The following is a 19,100-nucleotide window of genomic DNA, read 5'->3' as shown; positions in this document are numbered from 1 at the left end:
AAAGTGAAGCTGAAGTTCAGGACACGCAGATTGGCATAGTTAATATTCCGAAGTCAAATTAAGATTATATTTGCATATCATTTATTGCTTGCTAAAATGGAGATATTCAATTTAATGCATCTAGTTATATGTACATCACTTGACCAGTCGACCTTCCCACTTTTAGTGGAAGATCAAAGAAGTATAGACTATTAGGTAGAACTATTTTTTAAGAGAGACTGGATCTTTAGTTAACTGTTGATTATTAATCATACATTAGAGTTAGAATCAGTTAAAATAAGAGGATACCATAGACTGGAACTGATGTCACAGGAGTCAAATCCTCTTTTAACTGTCCTTAAGACAGGGGTGTGTGTGTGTTTATTTTATTTTTATATAGGGTATAACTGTGTTCAGCTGATGGCTATTATGGAACATGCATACTATGCCAGTTTTGGTTATCAGGTCACAAGCTTCTTTGCAGCATCCAGGTAGGTTTCAATACTTTTACTACTTTCGTGCTCTTTTGCCTTACCCACCATCCACTGAAGATGTTTAAACTTGAAGTGTTTAATGGAAAGAAAGTACTGGCTTAGGTACTATTGTAACTTTCTCTTAGTAAATCTGAAGTCATTTTGGCATAGTTATCAGCTGTTATGCAAAAACATTTAATATATGGTACAAACAAAAGTTTACAAGTAACATCAGTTTTCATAGTATATGCCAACTTGTCCAGCTTCAGCTTTCTTCATGCATGGGTTTTGGTGTTGTGCAATTCATGACAGTAACACAGAGAACTTTTATGGTACTTGTCCGTAATAAACTTATTTGAAATAAAATCATGATTTTTTGTATGTTTTGAGGAAATTAAGTTTTTTCCCATGCATACAGGTGCTTGCACTTAAGTTTGAGGTCTAGGGTGAAAACAGATGGAAAATAGATTAAGGTAATTGTTGAGGAAAATTATGATAAACCGGAATGTTGTGATTTTTCATCTCGTTGAAGCTCAAATGACAAACTGGGTAAATTTAGATAGACAGAAAGTTTGCCTGTCTTAATTAGTTAAAGGAAATGTGTGTTGCAGACTGGAGACAAATTTTTGTTTAAAAATGTTTGAAAATAATGTAGTACCTAAAACAAATAAGCAGGACAGCAGCAGATAGTGTGTCTTGGGGACTTTCATGAATATACATTCATGTTTGTAACAGTTATGGATTATTTTGTTACAGTAATACAAAAATACTCCTGTCTCATACAAACTGAGGAAGTATAGAACATTAAACTGAAGCTTTAGTTTGTATTAGTTATGTTTTATATTGCATTAAATGTTTTAGCTTCCCCCAGCTGACTAGAAAGGAAGAGTAAAATTTTGGTGGAACTGTTTCTGAAATAAAGTGCATGCATGCTTAACTGTATTTTAGAATTAAAAAAAAAAAAAAAGTTGTCCACTTGTAATAAATAGCTACTACTTCAGAGGCTAGAAAAAAAAAGAACTTGTGTACAATGTATGGTTACAATAACAATTAATACATTAATTTATAATTAACTGAGAATGAGATGTTAAGTACTGTGAGTTTAAGTTCACATCGTGCCGCTCACAATACAGTTTGTTTTCCTGCTGATAGCCGTTACGGAACTCCAGATGATCTGAAGGAAATGATTGACGTTGCTCACTCGATGGGCATCACTGTTCTACTGGATGTTGTGCACAGTCACGCATCAAAAAACTCTGAAGATGGTCTCAACAAATTTGATGGTACAGATTCTTGTTTCTTCCATTCTGGTCCAAAAGGAACTCATCAGCTCTGGGATAGCAGGCTTTTTGACTACGCAAAGTAAGTACCAAAAAGGTTTTGAAGTGTTTTAGTGATAATTATTTCTTACCAGTTCTATTAAAACTACACAGTGACTGTTCCAGTTTGGCAAATAGTGTAGTATATGCAGAGTTCAATTCACTTACTTTATAAATGCTACTATGTATTTAGTCTTGTATTTTAAGTATTTTTATTTTTGTTATTCCTCTTGTCATCTATGGCTATGTATATATACATATGTGCACACATTTATATTTTATATATGTGTGTGTGTGTTTGTCAAATAGGTGAGAATAAGAAACACCAAGGAAAATTTCTTCGTCAAACTGTCAGATTGTTGAAGTGGTTTCTGGTGTATGGTGTTGGCCCAGGCCAACTGCCTTTGTTCCGAGTAATTTCTAGACATGGATCAACAGTTAATGCAGAGCGGAGGCCACTTGCAGCAGGCAGGTGTCCTGTTATAGAGACTAAGGAACTTTAACTTTAATAGTATGTATGGAGACTGTTCTGAGCTGTGTGCCTAGAGACCCGTTCTGGGCACGGGTGATTGGGTAGTACAGATACAGTATGTGTCAAACAAAATGTTAGTGCCCGATGATGATTAATATTGTTTACTTTCTGTTCTCTGATGTGCTGTGGGGGGGTGAGATGTATTTCATGTGCTGAATACTTAGCTGGTTTAGTTGGGAAAAAAGCTTTGTGCTTTTCTCTTCAAGTGGTGAATAGTTCTGCCTCCCTTGTGTTAAGGGTATACAAATCTGGTGGACTTTGGGAAGGAGAAACCCCCTCATCTTAATCTGTTAGATGAGAGGTGCTGCTGTTCCTCATTTCCAGTGTGGCTGAGCATATCTTTCAAAGATGCAAATACACAGGTACGTGATGCAAACATGGCAGCCACACAGATTAACACACAGACAGAGGAAAAATGCCTTTACCCACATAATATGCACATAATGCCCACATAAACAGAGTGCACTTGCATAACATTAACAGCCCAGATTGCCAGTCCTGTTTCTCCTCTCTAGCTAATCAGGCTTGAATTTCACCGGTGGAACCATATGCAAGTCTTCAGTCTGGATTCCCAAACATACTCACATATACAGGTCCCTCGAATCCTACCAGAGCTTGAGTCCATGTCCAGCCCTGGTCCTGTCTTACCCAGTCCCCAGCTCTAACCTTGAGTCTTGCCAGGGCATGGTCTTCTCCTATTCACTGGCTAGTCCAGCTTCAAGTTAGCTAGTAGATCTCACACATGCATGCCAAAAAAAACAATCTTAAACAGAAAATAAATAGGAGTAAAGCTTAATAAGATGATAAGACAGACTGTGATCAGGAGCAGTGTTTGGCCAGAAAAATGTACTGATGGGCAGCCAGCTTACATGTGGCTCTCTTTTCCATTTCCCATGCTTGTTCCTCCCTGAACCACCTTTCCCTGCCTTTGACTATTCCCATAAACATCCTATAATAAGTTTCACACAACCCCACAACCTCCTTAAAGCATTTTTCTAACGAATTTTACACATTCCTACACATGCCCTTATTCCTTGATGTTTGCCTTTTTCCTCTTGAAACCCATGGTAATCTTGTTTTCCCTTCTTATCAGTTACAAAGTTCTGGTTTAACCTCTTCAAGGTTACGCTTGAGTGGTTCCTTCAGTGGCTTGTCAGTGTATGACTTAAGAGTTCTGGTCTCTTTAATCTGTTATTTGTTAAAGTTTGTGTGTCTGCGAGTTCAGTTGATTGTTCTTCCTGTTTCTCTCCATCTTTCACATTAAATTGCTATTACCCAGATAGGCTTGCATTGTGGATATCTTTACCCCTTGGATCAGAATGCCATAGTGTTCAGCTAGCTGCTGATACAGATTTTTCTTCTTGTACTCATCGGCTATATTCTTGAGTGTGACAGTTTCATAGCTTATGGGGATTGTAACTGTTTAAGGTCACTCTTGCAAAAGTAATGTTACATAGCATAGGTCAACTATTTAATGGAGACTCTTGCTCAGTAACTCACAATTTCAATTAAACTTTGAGTGACCAGTGTAATAAGTGACTTGTGCACTTATGTTACTTAATAGGATGAGCTGCTCTTAATTTACTTTTTATTTGGGACAGCTTTGATTTCAGATAGCCTTTTTGAATTGTGATTTAATTATTATAACAAATGCATTTTAATTATGTCAGATCACAGCCATTTCCTGTTTGGGTTGCTTCCTATTAATCTTTGAATCCATATTCAAATAAATTCCATTTCAGACAATCTTCAAGTTTTATTATACAATAACAATACACTGATATTTCACATTTTATTACATTTTATACTTGTGTATAATCAAGCAAATGTGTGGTACCAGTTTCTCTAGCGAGGAAATAAATTGAATGCAATTATCACCATTTCTGTATGCCAAGCAGAAGGAGGTTGCTCTGATTGGGAAAGAAACTGGTTTTAGCATTGAATGTTTTGGAAGGATTTGTAAATGAAAGAAACAGCAAGTTGATTTCTAGATAATACCTGGCAATGTAAACCATTTTTTGAGAACTGAAGAACTTCCTCCACAGGTCTGCTTGGTCAGTGCTATGTGCCTATATTTGTTGAGGAGATACATTGCTGCATAGCTTTTTTTTTTTTTTTTTTTTTTTTTTTTTTGGGTATTAAATGATTAAGAATAGACACCAGACTGAGTGGTGAAAATGGGAATGAAAAAGGGATATGAGGGGGAGAAAAGAGATTAGAGAATGGCTAAGACTAGAGAAATTTAATATTTATTATTTACTGATGAGCAAAAAATGATGCTCTAAATGAATAAGGGACCTTTGTATGTCATTCCTCTTTCCCTGCCCTCCCTTGAGTAAAATGCTAGAAGTTCACTCTTCCTTTTTTACACTTTGATGGGGGAAGAGGGGTTTCCTTAAAGTACAGGAAGCCATGCAGTGAGCTGTGTTTTGTCATAAAAAACTTCTTTAATCTTGATGTTTGAAACGTTGAATATTTTGCATATATTTATAGTCAAAGCTTAAGGCTTAAAAGATCTAATGATTGTGTTTATTCTAGGTTACTCAGAAATAGTTTTTAAAAAAAACTGACTTTTTTGGGGGGGGAGGGGATATATACAGGTCCCACACAGAACTGGGAAAGAACCAGAACTGACATTTCATTGAAAAAGTTGTTATATTCTTCCATTTGATTGACATGCATGCTAATTTCCATACTGATAAAAGAGCAGCTCTAGTCTGAAAGAGAAGAGCATATAAAAATCCATGGGGTAGACTTTGATTGCTTACACATGTTCAAAGTTTTCTGAAAATAAATGACACCAAACATAATCTATTGAATAGTATACAGAAATACTTGCTTACCGAAACAAATCTCTTCAGCTTGTATAAACTTCTCTCATGTACAATACTTGTACTAAATCCCTCCTCTGCTGTAGTGGGAAGAACTGTTAAATCTACAGGTACTTAAACATCAAATACAAAGAATGCTAGATTTACTTTGGAATTGAGAGAAACTAATTCTCTGCCATGAAAGAGATTAAGAAACAATTGCTTTATCAGTTTAATCTGTCTGCATTTGTTGTGAAAGCCAAGACCTGGAGAAATTTGTCTCACAAGGTTTGCAAGGTTATTCAGTTTTCTAGGAAGATGACTGTGAATACTTACTACAACAGAAGGTGGCAAAGATCTTATTTCCACACAAAGCAAAATCAACAGGCTGTATCAGTTGTGTAATTTAAATACTCTTAGATCTGCATCCTTAGTAATATTCATAGAGAGTAGCTCCAAGAAAAGCTGTAGTAAAACTGTTGAAAGGACAACCTGGATCCTGTGTCTCAGAAGTCTAGCACAGTCGTGCAATTTAAGAAGATAAAAGCATGTTTTGTCATATGGACTTCCAGGCAAAATACTTAATAAGCAGTAGAATACTTTTTGAATCTGTGTTTCTGTAACTGTTGTACAAACTGTTTATAATTTATCCTTAAAAATTCCAAGACCTTTAAAATCTTTATCCTGTTAAAGTTGTCAAGAGAGGAATATCTCAATTTCAGTAAAATAAGAATTTTGGGGGAAAATAACCAGGTCAGTAAAAGACTTCTTTCTACTTTCCTTTTTTAATTAAAAAAGAAATATTTATTCTTTTTCATTCCTGAATCAGAAAGTTTTTATTAAAAAGCTTCCACTTTCATAATCTTAAATTTTTCCTCTCTCTCCCCTTCTCCTGCCCCAGTCTGGAAACTGGATTTTTTTTTTTCCCCCTCCATAAAATATGATTTGGAGAATCTTCCTTTTCTCCATCCCCCTCCCTACCCTCGCCAAAACCCCCCCTAACCCTGAGTGGGGATGGCATTTACTTTAACAATACATTTTTAAAATAGAAACTTCTGTAGCTTTTGTCATGATTCCTATTAAAATGAGGCTTTATACTGCTGAAGGGAGAATCTCTTCCCCCCCCCCCCAAAACTGTGTCTAAAATACTAATCAGAGAAACATTTTTAAAAGAATTGAAAGCTATTACCTAGCAAAGACAAGTTTTTTCTTCAACAGTACCTAATTAAAATGTGTTAACTGGTGCTGCCTTTTCCAGGCTTGTTCAAATCTAAGTGTTGTGTGTTGTTTTTGTTGTTGTTGTGGGTGTCTATTTTATTTTTGTCTCTGTATTCCACTTTTCTCATTAGGCTTTGTTAGATTTTACAGTTAATTCAAGTTTAAGGGACAATAGGTATCCTGTTACACTTATGTGTGCAAGATGAACTTCAGCAATAAACCTGAGCACATGGGCAAAATTTAAAGTTCATACTCAATTTAGGAGAAGAATTCATCACAGGAATTGGAATTGGTTTCCATCCTGCTTTTAATTACCAGGTCCTGCTTCCTTGACTGCAGCAGTATAATCAACAGGAGATGATGGTTATTACTGGGTTCTTTGGGCCAGCAGTCAGCCCTAGACTCTGTCTTGCGGCTTTTTTTTTTTCTCTGGCCATGTTCCCAATACTTTTTAGGCTGTCTTGTGTTTCCATGCTTTACTGCCTCTTCTGTGCTGGTGTATTATTTTGTCACCAAACTGTAACCAGTGGGAATCCTTTGGCCCATCCATGTACACCTTTTGTTTTGGTTGTATTTGTTGGTGGTATGTTTTTCCTCTGTTTTAGGGGGTAAAGGCTATAAATGTTGTAAAGGAACTCCAATTTTCTCTTAACAGATTTCTCCCATCTTATGACTTAGTTATTTCCTTTAGCCTTTTCTGCCCTGTTCAGTTTTATGAAGCTTTGCCCAATACATCTCAAGTGATGCTCATGTCAAAGGTGCTTTGAAACACTATAGGGAGGGCTCAGAGCATCAGTGCTTTGTCCCACAGAATATGCATCAGGGCAACAGATGTACCGGTTCCCTGCTGTCTAACCAAATTTTCCCTTCAGCTTGGTCTTACTGCTCATGAAGCAGTGCTTGAACTCTTGCAAGTTGTAGTTCAGTGTTTTACACTTGTTTCGGTTTCCCTTAAAATGAGTTACAAGCTCTTATGGTTCAGAAACTGCTTTTAGCCTGCCCTCAATGCAACAGAAGTAGAGCGGTTACCTGGAGAGTGATGCAGGTGCCTAAACGCTTGTTTAGTCCTCTTCTAGATATCCAGTCCTCCAGCTGCCTCTCCACAACAGTGTGGGTTACCTGTAGGTTTAGTTCCATGCCGTGTTCCAGCCTCATGCGGATACCTTGGGTACTTCCTTGCGTCTGAAATGGCACAGTGCACCTGTTTGGACACAGACAATAGCCTTTTCTGCCACCCAGTGTTTAAATCCTGTATAGACCTCAGGCTTTATCGTACAAGAAGAAAAGGTCCATTGATGTTGACATTTAGAGATATTAATTCACTCTACTTGAGACTTTAACTCCTTAAATTAAGTCATGTTGATCCTTTCCTGCAGCCTGTGTTAAGGTCATTATTTATTTTTCCTTAAACAGCTGTTCTTTATCTGAAGCTTTCTCTTTTGTTCTGGTCACCAGCTTTCCCACTTTATCTTTGCATGAAGGCTTCCACTGGCCTACTATTAGTAGATGGACTGAACTGGGAAATGTTCCTTCAGAAATTACTGTTTGGTTAGGATTCAAGATATCTGTCTGGGCTCAAAACTCTCATATCTTAGCTGTTCAGAGAAATTTTAAGGGCTAAATAGCCTACGATTGAATATTGAGCTCTTCTAAATACCAAATTTTCGTGGAACTGAAATTCTGTTGCCTTATGTGGGAGCATCACCATGATTTATAACAGCTGGTTTCCAGGAAGAAAAGGATAGACCGCTACTTAATCACTCTTTCGTATTTAGCATTTCAAGTTGATTTAAGTGGATGCCTTGTGGGGTGCTCTATTACAGATTACAGTTCCTTGCTTAATGGATTTAAGGGAAGCTGGCATATCAGAATGAGTTACAAAGTGCAGCTATCATGGCATGTGTGGGTTCTTATTGTACATCTCTGGGTGACTCTATTCAGGCATGTTTTATCAGGTGCAAAGATACTCTAAGCAGGATATGCTCAACTCCAAGCAGTTACTTACTGGTCAACACACACAAAAGATAGGTAGGATTTAAAAGCTACTAGTACGCTCACTACTTTCAGTAATACGGCTGAAGAGTCTTTGCTGTCCTTGCAGGCATCTGTCAGGTGGGAAAAGGTAGGCTTCCACTACTCGCTGTAGCAGCTCCTTGATGGTGCTGAGTTGTCGTCATCTTATTTTTTTTTTCTTTACAGTTTTGTATCTTTGCATGTTTTTTCTCTTGAATCTTTGACCTACTAACAATCCTTACCTCAACAAACCTGTCCTTTTCTGCAGCTTTGCTTTTCTTACCTTGCATAGCTCTAATCTAAAGACCTTTTTGCAGCTTTCTCCCAACTAAGCAATTTCCTTTGAGTTTTGAGCCATACAGACTTTGGGACACAGATGTGATCCCTTTTTGGGGTATTGGAAAGGAAATGTTACAGGAAAAGTTAAAGAATTAATATATCGTATACAAAAGAGTTGATTCTCCAAAGTGTGGGTTTATTCTGCATACTAAAGTGTTTTCTTCTGCAACTTTTGAGAATTTACAGCTAGATACAGTTAATGCTCTTCCAGCTGCATTTATGCAGTAGCAATGACATCCGGTGGCAGGTCAGGTTTATCACAGATGTGTACTCCTTGGGGAGATATCTTGGCCAGAATTCCAGATAGATTCAAGGTAATAAAGAAATAGCCGTCAACAAGCTAGATTCTTGGTCAATTGATAAATGTTTTCAGTACACTGATCCTAGGGTAATTACAGTAGGAACAGAGGTAAAAGTTATGTTTCATGACATAAAATACTACAGTTATGTTGATTTCAGTCTCTTTCCTACCAGTCTGTGTTCACTAAATTATTTTAGGAAAGTTCTGTACTTAGAGACCCCCATCGTATGCATTGGTATTGGATTTGGAGTTGCCTGGCAAAGACTGGTTTTCAACAGCTAAGAGTTTAAAGAAAATGCTGCTTGTGATGTAGTATTGAGATTTTTTTTTCCAAAGTTGATATATGTAATTTATTTTGATTACAGATTGACTATTAAGATGGGGCCTCCACATGTCCACATCACACTCTCTCTAATAGACTGGACTTTGTGAAGGTGACTGTAGAGGCACCAATGTACTTAAAAAAAAACAAAACAAAAAAACAAAAAAACCCTAAAGTTTAGGTTTAAGCCCTTTCATGTCTGTGAAAATCCTGTTTTTTCATTTTAGCAATCATTGTGAATGTTAGCAAGTAAGCACTTTCAAGTACGTGTTTGGGGACAGAGGAGTTAATGTTGTGTTACTTTCAGTTTCGAAATGGATGTTGTGTTTTCTTGAGGAATGCCCTCTGATGAATCAGCATAAAGATTAAGTTCCTGTCCATGGAAGTTGATGGAAACTAAAGATGGAGGTCAAAACACCAAACTGAGCTGGCCAGCTTACTGCATCAGGTGGTGGCCATCTGTGTCCAACCAAGCTGCTGCCAGCTGTAGCCACTAACCGAGATGCAGTTTTAGATGGGACAACATTGTTGATTCTGTCCTAAAATGCAGGGAGGCACTCAACTTTACATGAATGTTCTCTTTAAGGTTATTTAAATGCCCAAATTACTTTGTCTTTGAAACTAATATGTGGTTGAAATAACTCTTGGAGATAATTAGAGTTCAAACTCATAAAAATATTAGAGAATTTGTAATAAAGATGTAGAAAGTACTCAGCTGGTTCTACTGCAACTGTCATAGTAATGGATGGAACTGAGAGTAGATGGATTAAGCTCAGATGTTCAAAAACAAGTACTTGAAGTTGACACTTAAGGAAATAAATGTCATAGGCTTTCACACTGCTAAGCATGAAGCTGATCTTATAGATAACAAGAAATCTGAAAATAGATAAGAATCAAGGAAATTCTGTTATTATTACTATTATTATTTATTAAAGAAGAAAGTAGTGTCCGAATTGTTAGGGAATGTTTGGGAGAGGCAAGAAGCTGAGTAGGGATAGTAGAAATAGTTGGCAAGAAAGGCTCAGACAATGCTAGTCATCCAGTGGAGGTTGCTTTTTTTGTTTTGAAATTTACTCTTGGCATTAGATTCCTAGATGCTATCTATCATCGCAGGATTAGTGAATCTGAGTAATCAGAAATCATGAACCAAACTGGAGAAAAACAAGTTCCCAAAGACTTCAACTGCTTTTTCTCCCTTTTCTTTCTGGTTTGTACCTTCAGTGTTTGTTACTTAAGTTTTAGGCTTTTTATCACTATCCTGAAAGGTAAGAGTCTTTATTTCATTTTCTACAAAATGGATATTAAACTGAAACCTATGAAATAATTGAGGGCTCCTGACCATTTTTGGGGTTGATGCTCAACCTGAAAGATTGCTCAGAAAATGTAAGAACTGTAAAAATTATGGAAAGCAGTGGGATATGGAAACTGTTTTCCAGTGTCACAATTTAAATCTATTTTTAGTTGATTAGTCAGAATGCAACTGAATGTGCAATTTGGCAGAATATCTTTCTCATATGTATTTGGTGGAACATATGAATTTGGCTTTAGAAGATATTAGATATGTTAAGCATTGGTTCATATTGTGAAAGATTTTAACATTGATGCTTAACTTTTTTTTTTTTTAAACCAGGAAAGTAGACAAAAAGTATTACTGTTAATCAATTCAAAATTGATATTGTACCTGTCACGCTGTCATGCTATGAAGGTTCGATAGCAACGACTGAGACAGTAATATAATAATAATAAAAAAGATGTTTATTTCTTCACACAAGTTCTTGGATTAGTAACATCCATTAAAATAATGCGATTACTAATTTAGGAAGGATAACACAAAACCATCAGTTACTAATTTAGAAAGGATAACCTGAAACCGTCGATTACTGCGTTATTAATTGGAAGCACTGCTTATCCCTACTTGAAAGCTTTCTTGTGCACTCTCCTAGTGAGAGGACTCTCAACCTCGAGGAGTTACCTTAACCCAGCGTCCCAGGAAAAGGGGAGGGGGGGGAATACTCACGGTCCAGCCGGAGAGGATGGTCAGGTCACGTTCCCGTCCCTGCTCAAACTCTCCTAGCTCCCAAGTCTCTTTTTATACGGCTGGGGCTCTGGGCAAACACTGCTTTTGCTGACTTTTGCGAGTTTCACAATCACAGGACTGTCTGTTTGTCTGCTTGGGGGGACCCTGCTAGCGAGGCAAGACCCCAACACCTCCGTATTGCTTCTTCCCTCCCCGGGGGTCCGTGCGGTTTCCAGGTGGCAGACTTCTTCAGTCTTGTTAATGCTGCCATTCTGCAGCCTTGCGCATGTCAGTCCTTGCGCATATCGGTTGGTAGACGGCTTTAGTCCTGTTAAGTCCTCTGTTCAGCAGCTTTGTGCACGTCAGCTCTTGTGCTATCAGTTCTTCTGCGTATCAATTGACAAACTTCAGTCCTGTTAACTCTTCACTCGCCCGTCAGTACCTAGTTTTTCAGAAACTGCTCAAATAATAATCTTGCTACATATTATGTAGTACACAGTTACTTCAACAATCTATTTAAATACTCCTATTGTTCATATACTTATGTTCAGGAAATAAATTGTATAGCTGAAACAATAGTATCTAGGAAGAAATTGAAATAAAAACCTGAGTGTGTTTGATTATAAACCTGTTTTCTCAATTCTTTTACATGAAAAAGTATGTATGAAGCATACTAAACAGCAGTAAAACTTGCAAGTTTTCAATTCTGTGGATACAGTGTGAGATGAGTTAATATCTTATTTTAATTACATTCCTGAAGAACTGTATTTTAACAATTGCAGCAAAATGAAGAAATACTGCACTATGCTTAACATTAAATAGGTTTGCACTGTTAACTCTGCTTCAGATTTCTTGTGCTGTTTTGTGCAAATGCAACAGCTTTGTGTTTTGTGTTTACTGAAAGGTAATAGGGATTGATGCATGTGTAAATCAGTTTTACCAGATGGCTGCTTACCTGTACAATCATTTACTGAATCTGATTCTAGGAATGATATAAGACAAACTCTATAGTCTGAGCCTTCCACTAGAATCCCCCCCTGCTTTTTTTTTTTTTTTTTTTTGGTAAAGGCAATGATTCATTGTGCAAACTTTTCTGTCCTTCGTGCTGAAGTTTCTGTAATGTAACTGAGGAGCTCTGTCCCATGGTGCTAAAAAGAGAATTTTGGAATATATCCAGCGCAGTGGCTTATGTTGAGGATAACAAGCTGGAAGTGTGAGAGGAAGAAATCTAAGACATGTATTAGCTGATGTTATTATAAAGAGTGAACTTACCTTGAATTTTCAGGGGGGGTTGGTAAATTACTGTCCAGGACGTAGAGTCAATATCTCAGAAGACACCCGTAATGTCTTTACTGGATCATGACTGATAACCAATCCATTCACACTTCTAGTTGTCTTAAAATTTTGTTCTCCATTTACTGATCTGGCATTACTGCCAACAATATAGTGATGAGGAAGAGAAGGGTAGACTTTTAGTCAATAAAATACAGACAGACAGCAGAGACTTCAGGGGTTCAGTATGTCATTCTCTGCAAGACTAAAGTGTGTATATATGTGTGTGTGTGTGCATATATGTATATATTTAGATAGTATCTTCTTGCCAAATACAAGTTCTAGGATGATAAATTCAAGGGTCGCCCCCTTTTCAGACTTCTGTATATTATAGTGATTATTTATTCATTATGAGATTGGTTTTGCTATGTTCAAAGCTGGGGAAGTAGATGGCACAATTAATTGCTTGAAGTTTAATGTTTTGGTTTTGGCTTTTCAGGCTGATTGCCTCTTTAAAAAAAAAAAAAAGTTGATCTTTTAATAGCACATGGACACTGAAGAGTCAATTGATAAGGTTTCATTAGTGTTTTTGTGGAACATCTTTACTTAATTCTTTCTGTTATCAGTTTCCATTGTTCAATGGAAACTATTGTTCACTGCATCTGTAAATAGAAAAGACTTCTCGATTATTGATCCACTTAATTTTTGGAAAACTGGACACTTAATGATATATTTATGTATTTAGCTCTGGGACTTTCTCAAAGTTGAAAACAGAAGTCTGGACTTCTTGCATCAGCTTTTTATGCTTTTTTGAGGAGTTTCCAAAATGTTCTGTTTTATGAGGTACAACAGTAGTAAGGGGAAATCTTAAACTCTTTCCCCTCTCTCTCCCCCTTTAAATCTAGTGCCTTAGAGTGAACAGTTCTATTTCTTCACTTTTTAAATGTTTTGCTGTTCATTGGTCCTCTTTTTCCTAGCTCTGGTCCTTTTTTCTGGGGAATCACAGAATCACAGAATCGCTGAGGTTGGAAGGGACCTCTGGAGATCATCTAGTGCAACCCCCCTGCTCAAGCAGGGTCACCTAGAGCACATTGCACAGGATTGCATCCAGGCACGTTTTGAATATCTCCAGAGAAGGAGACTCCACCACCTCTCTGGGCAACCTGTTCCAGTGCTCTGTCACCCTCACAGTGAAGAAGTTTTTCCTCATGTTCAGATGGAACTGCCTGTGTTTCAGTTTGTGCCGTTGCCCGTTGGGAAGACTTGGAATAATGGTCAATTTAAGAGCAGTTAGGCTTAATTAAAAGTGGACCTAGTGTTGAACAGTAAACTACTTAGAAATGTTTGAAATGTTATGGAAGTTGTGCATCGCATTAAGTTGTAGGTGTTTAATTTAGATTGCAGAAATTTGAATGGTATATTTCAAAAATGCCCTGGCTTGCTGATGTAGTTGCATGCTTCAGAACAACAAATTTTGCTTGTTAATTTGCGGGGTTGATTATGTCAATAAATTTAATATTAAGAAAAGTACTTTGGGAGGAAAATAATTTTTAAATGTTTATAAAAAGTTCTCAAAGCTTCCTTTTAGTGTATATATTGTGTAGAACATGTGGTTCAGGTGCTAATGTTATCCAAATTATAGTTGAAATCTACATACTTATTATCAGCACTTCTGAAGGCTTTTTATTTTTGAGATGTTCCTTATTTTAAAATGTGTGTGTGTTCTGGAGGCCCTGTTAAAACTACAGATAATTGTCTTCAGTACTTATATTTTCTTTTTCCTATTTACTTAGGGAAGCCCTCTGAGGGAGAAAAAAGTATCAAGAATGTTAAATTTCATTAGATTAAGTGCATGCCTGCTGTGCCTCTAAGGCTATTTTTATATTCGTATTTCTTAGGACATAACCTTTACTGAGTAATACTTGAGTTATTACTTTAATTTTTAAGGCAAATAACTGAATGTAGTTTTTGATATTCTTTAGTTTACTCCACCAGGTATAGGTAGGACTAAGCTGAAAAATTAGTGTGGAACACTGTGCTGCTTACTAGATGCAATAAACCTATATATAGTCGTATTTCTTTTTAGGGGAGGTTTTTTTTTATTTTTGTGCAGATGACATTTTGGTAAAGTTATGTGGCTAATATTCATAAACATGTATAATTCATTGGCAAAAGAAAACAGATAATTAATGGAGAGTTTGAACTGCTAAATTAAACCCATGGATCTTTCCAAAACATTGATTAAACGTTAAGCATCTGAAAACTGAGAAGTGCAGAGAAAAGAAAATGATCTCCTGACTCATGCGTCAGGATCTTGCACTTGCCTTTTGCTGCGATGAACCCAGATCTGGCAGCTGCCTAACAAAATGTGCCTTTTTGTGTGTAAATCTCATTTAAACAGTTTTTAGGTAACTATAACTCAGTCTTTCCAACTGTTGTATGTTTCTGTGTGTGTGTTAGGTACAGCTGCATGGATCTGGAATTAGATGCACAGACAACTGGCGCTCCAGTATTGAGTGGAGTTCTCACGGTGCATCTTTGGTCTTTCTCTCCATTGCCTTTACTAGAGCTTTAGAGAAGTCAGCTGCTAAGGGGACACAGCAGTGTGTCCCCTGGGTCAATAACAGTGACTTTGGGAGCACCTGTAAAATGGAGAAATGATTAACTTATATTATCTTTAATTTTCTCTAGACAAAATGTTAGACTGTCTATCCTTATTCACCTAATGTATGTTTGTCTTTGTCAGAGCTAAGGTAAGGCTTCAAAATCTCCATCCACACTTCTTCTATGCCCTTATTAATATAAATACCTATTCAAAATAAGACTGAGTGAATGGAATAAAGAATCCGTAACAAACTCCTGAATAAGACTCTTGGGACCATTCATCTACACAGCAGCAGTATTGTAGACCTCAGTAAAGAACACACTATGTTTCCAGAATGTTGCAATTTTGAATGGTGAAGGATAGAGGGAGAGCTCATATTGAAATGACAGCGCAAATACAATGCAACATTTGAAAAGTGTTTCCTTTTAAAGATTTATGATGAGTTTTAGAGAATATTAGATTAGATGCTGTTATATATGCTGTCAGCACTTTTAAAGTAATGATATGGAGTGGATCTATATCATAGCTGGCCTTTTCTTTTACAGCATTTTCTTTTTTTTTTTTTCTTCAAAAAACTAATTTGGAAATGGCGTCTGTTTAAAAAATTATTATCATCAGAATCATTTAGTGTGTTTTAAGAAATATTGGAGTATGGATTAGTCTTTTTAAGGTTTAAAAGAAATCTGGTTCTTTAAACTTTAACGTTCTTTTTAAGTATTTCAAAATCTTCCTAAATACTATAGTAGTCGTCCACAAATTCTTCATCCAGCACTACACCACTGAACTTTTCTTTTCCTTCTTTTCTGTTTTAAATTCTCAGGAATAGAATGAAGAGACTGCCGCCTTAGCCTTCCAGTATATGTCAGGATCCTCTTTCAGAGTAAACACTCTCTCTCTCTGCTCACTCTCTCTCTCTGCTTCATATATGAAAGAAGAGGAGCATATCTTTGCAAAACCTTTAGGTCTGTCATTTGAGTCAAATAACTTAGTTTGGTCTCAATAACTTTAACCTTTAAAAACACTAGATTGCACTAAAGAGCTGTTTCAGTTAGCTTCAGCTACCTTTTTGTCAACTAGGTCTGCAGTGCAAGTGTCCCCTGCTTTTCAGGGAGGGGGGAAAAAAAGGTAGATACATCTAGAAAATACTGGTAGTTTTTTAAAGCTTCTTGCTAGTGCTTGCATTTATCTTGAAATAAAGAAGATTGTGTGGTGGTGGTGTTTAATAGGAAACATGTTGCTGAGTTTGTTCCCCAGCCATCTTTCATTTTGGTTCTTTAGTTCCTCAGTCCCCATATTCTGGGATTTTGAGCAAGACAGCAACTCCAGTACAGTGAAGGAAAAAAAAGGTGCATTTCTGGTGCTTTCCCTTTGTAAAGTTCCAGCTGTAAAAGGAAAGTGTATGGCCTAATAATAGCGTGCACTCAAAGCACCTTCTCATCCCATTGTCTATGACAAAAGATGGGGAGAGCACCACAAACCATCACTGATTTGAGTAGCAAACTGTTTATACATTATATTCCAAGACTGCCAAGAAACATACTTGTAAGGTCTTTCCATCTTCATAGTGTGATCATCAATTTGATTTTAAGACACTCCAGAGAGACATGTTTTTAATGTCTCTGCCAAAGTTATATAAATGGGATGAATCTGATTACTTCTGTTTTGATACTTGTGAACAGTAAGAGTAATATAGTTCTTGAGATTTATTTTCAGATGTGGGAATGAGGCTATGATACTCTTTTCTTATATATTACCCTTGTAATATATGAGTATATTTACCTTTAGTAAAAGAAAAAAATATTCAGGTGATTAGATAGGAAGTTCACCCTGGAATTCATTCATTTTCCTTGCTGGTGTCTTTGCCTTAGAAGCTCTTCTCTATCTGTATGTACTTTTGTGTTGGCTATCTATTTGAAAACAAATTGTGGTACTTTTAAATGGGTTGAAGATATCTGAGGTATGGATTATACTTGTGAGAAATACCATTTGCTTAAAAAAAAAAGTTAAATCTTGTTGGTCTGCCCTTTTTCTTATGTTGAACCTCATATTAACCTCTAAAACGGTTAAGTAGTGTTTCTTCTCCCAGTCTTCTGCAAGACTTTTTCCTAAACCAAGGAGAAGTATATCCAGATTTTTACACTAATAAATAATAGTGTGGGAGATAACCTATTGTAATAGTTCATATTACAGATAGGCCTGCTTTCTAGCTTTGGAGTTGGATTTAGGATCTATACTTTCCTTCTTTTGCGGAAGAAAAGGTATTCAGGTCCAGGTATTAATTAGAATGTAACTTAAGATGTATGGAAAATTACATGGATGCACATTAGCTGTTTTAGGAGAGATCATTTGTGCAAATAGCTGCAAGCTGATTTGTATAGTGCTGCTTCAGTGAACAGATGAAGGCTAAATTTTAGAGGAATAGAATCTGTACGTACCTCGTTAGGGACTTCAGAATTACTGCTTTTATTTGAGTAAAGGATATGCCTGTTTTTAAGAAATTATTTTCCCTAAGTAATGACTATGTAGCAAGTTTAATAAATGTGTATTGGTATTATATTGTCTACAACATAGTGAATGAAGGAGTCTTCTCCCTGCAAAACACTGAACTTATGGGGCTCAGCATTAATGCTTCCAGACGAGGTATTGTCTGATACAGAACTCGGGAATACTGATTGGAAGAATGGAATGGAAAATCCTCTGTATCTTCAAAGCTGCTGTTCTTCTTTATTCTTAGCTATAGATTTTTTTCATTATATTTTAACTATATTTGAACCAGGAAATTGAGTTATTTTGGTGATTTTATTTTTTTAATTTTTATTTGTTCACTTTTCTCAGAATCTCAGGTTACAGCTTCAGACTATGTAAAATAACAATTAGTTATATCTTGAGTTGTGAAAAACAACTTGCTCATTAATTATTAATTTTACTGAATGTAATGCAATATATTAGTGTTTCTTAATTAAGAAGCTTTGTACTGTTTGTTCTATATTTTTCTTCTTGTGACTTTTTGAACTATCACCCCTGAAGTAAGAATTTGATTGAGTGTTACAAAATATATGGTAAACAAAAACACCCTTAGGTCTGTGCCTTCCCCCCATAGTGTTACATATGTATACACACATATACATACACGCACGTGTGTGTGTGTATGTATACACACACATATTATGTCAGTGTCTTATGTAGAATCAGAGTTTTGTCCGTAAAAAGAGTAGTATAGACACAGTCACAGATACTTGTGAAATACTATTTGCAATTAATTTGTCAGTACTAACTTGTATTTTGCCTGATGCTAACTGGTGTGATACAGTTTGTGAAAGGACTTCAGTTCTTTCCTCTACAAATGCTTCCAAATTTACAAATAAACCTTCTTTCACACTGATGACTTTTCTTGGTCCTATTTAAATGTTTAGGTAGGGTTTTCTGAAAGACAGTCTTGAAGTTCTGAGGTACTTTTGATCTTTTTCCATTTTAACTGAAAGAATGGGGATGTTGACACCTAAAGAAAGATGTCTTCTGTCAGAAATATTGATAAAAGCATCCATTATTTTAAACCATTATGAGAAACTTCTAGTCTCTCAGACTCATTTTATTAGTCTTGTAATATTATATCATCATTGGCTTTATAATCATGATAGCATAAATAAATCCTGAATTTCTTTGGCTAAAAATAAAACCTTATTTTTCATTACTTTATACCCATGCACAGCAAACATAATCTGGGTATATCTGTAAGATTCCTGTATTTCTCCAGCCTGAATTCTAAGGAATGGAGGGGCTCAGCCTCCTCTTAGTTCATTTTTACTGCTCATGGCTAGGAGGCAAAACCTTGGAATACCTTGTCCCTTCAATTTACAGGAGCTCTGTTAGCACAGTTATTTTACGAGCACATGTTGGGTT

General features: G+C 36.4%; 1 protein-coding gene across 1 annotated transcript in view; it reads left to right on the top strand.

Moving 5' to 3' along the window:
- Window positions 1–19,100, top strand: part of GBE1 (1,4-alpha-glucan branching enzyme 1) — a 171,150-nt gene that overhangs the window by 67,863 nt on the left and 84,187 nt on the right. The window contains exons 6-7 of the mRNA XM_067299853.1: window positions 380–470; window positions 1,605–1,814. Of these exons, the coding sequence (XP_067155954.1) occupies window positions 380–470; window positions 1,605–1,814 (301 nt within the window). The remainder of the gene's footprint in view (window positions 1–379; window positions 471–1,604; window positions 1,815–19,100) is intronic.

The sequence above is a fragment of the Apteryx mantelli genome, chromosome 1 (assembly GCF_036417845.1).
Source record: "Apteryx mantelli isolate bAptMan1 chromosome 1, bAptMan1.hap1, whole genome shotgun sequence".
Taxonomy (NCBI): Eukaryota; Metazoa; Chordata; class Aves; order Apterygiformes; family Apterygidae; genus Apteryx; species Apteryx mantelli.
This window is presented reverse-complemented; position numbering and strand designations above follow the sequence as displayed.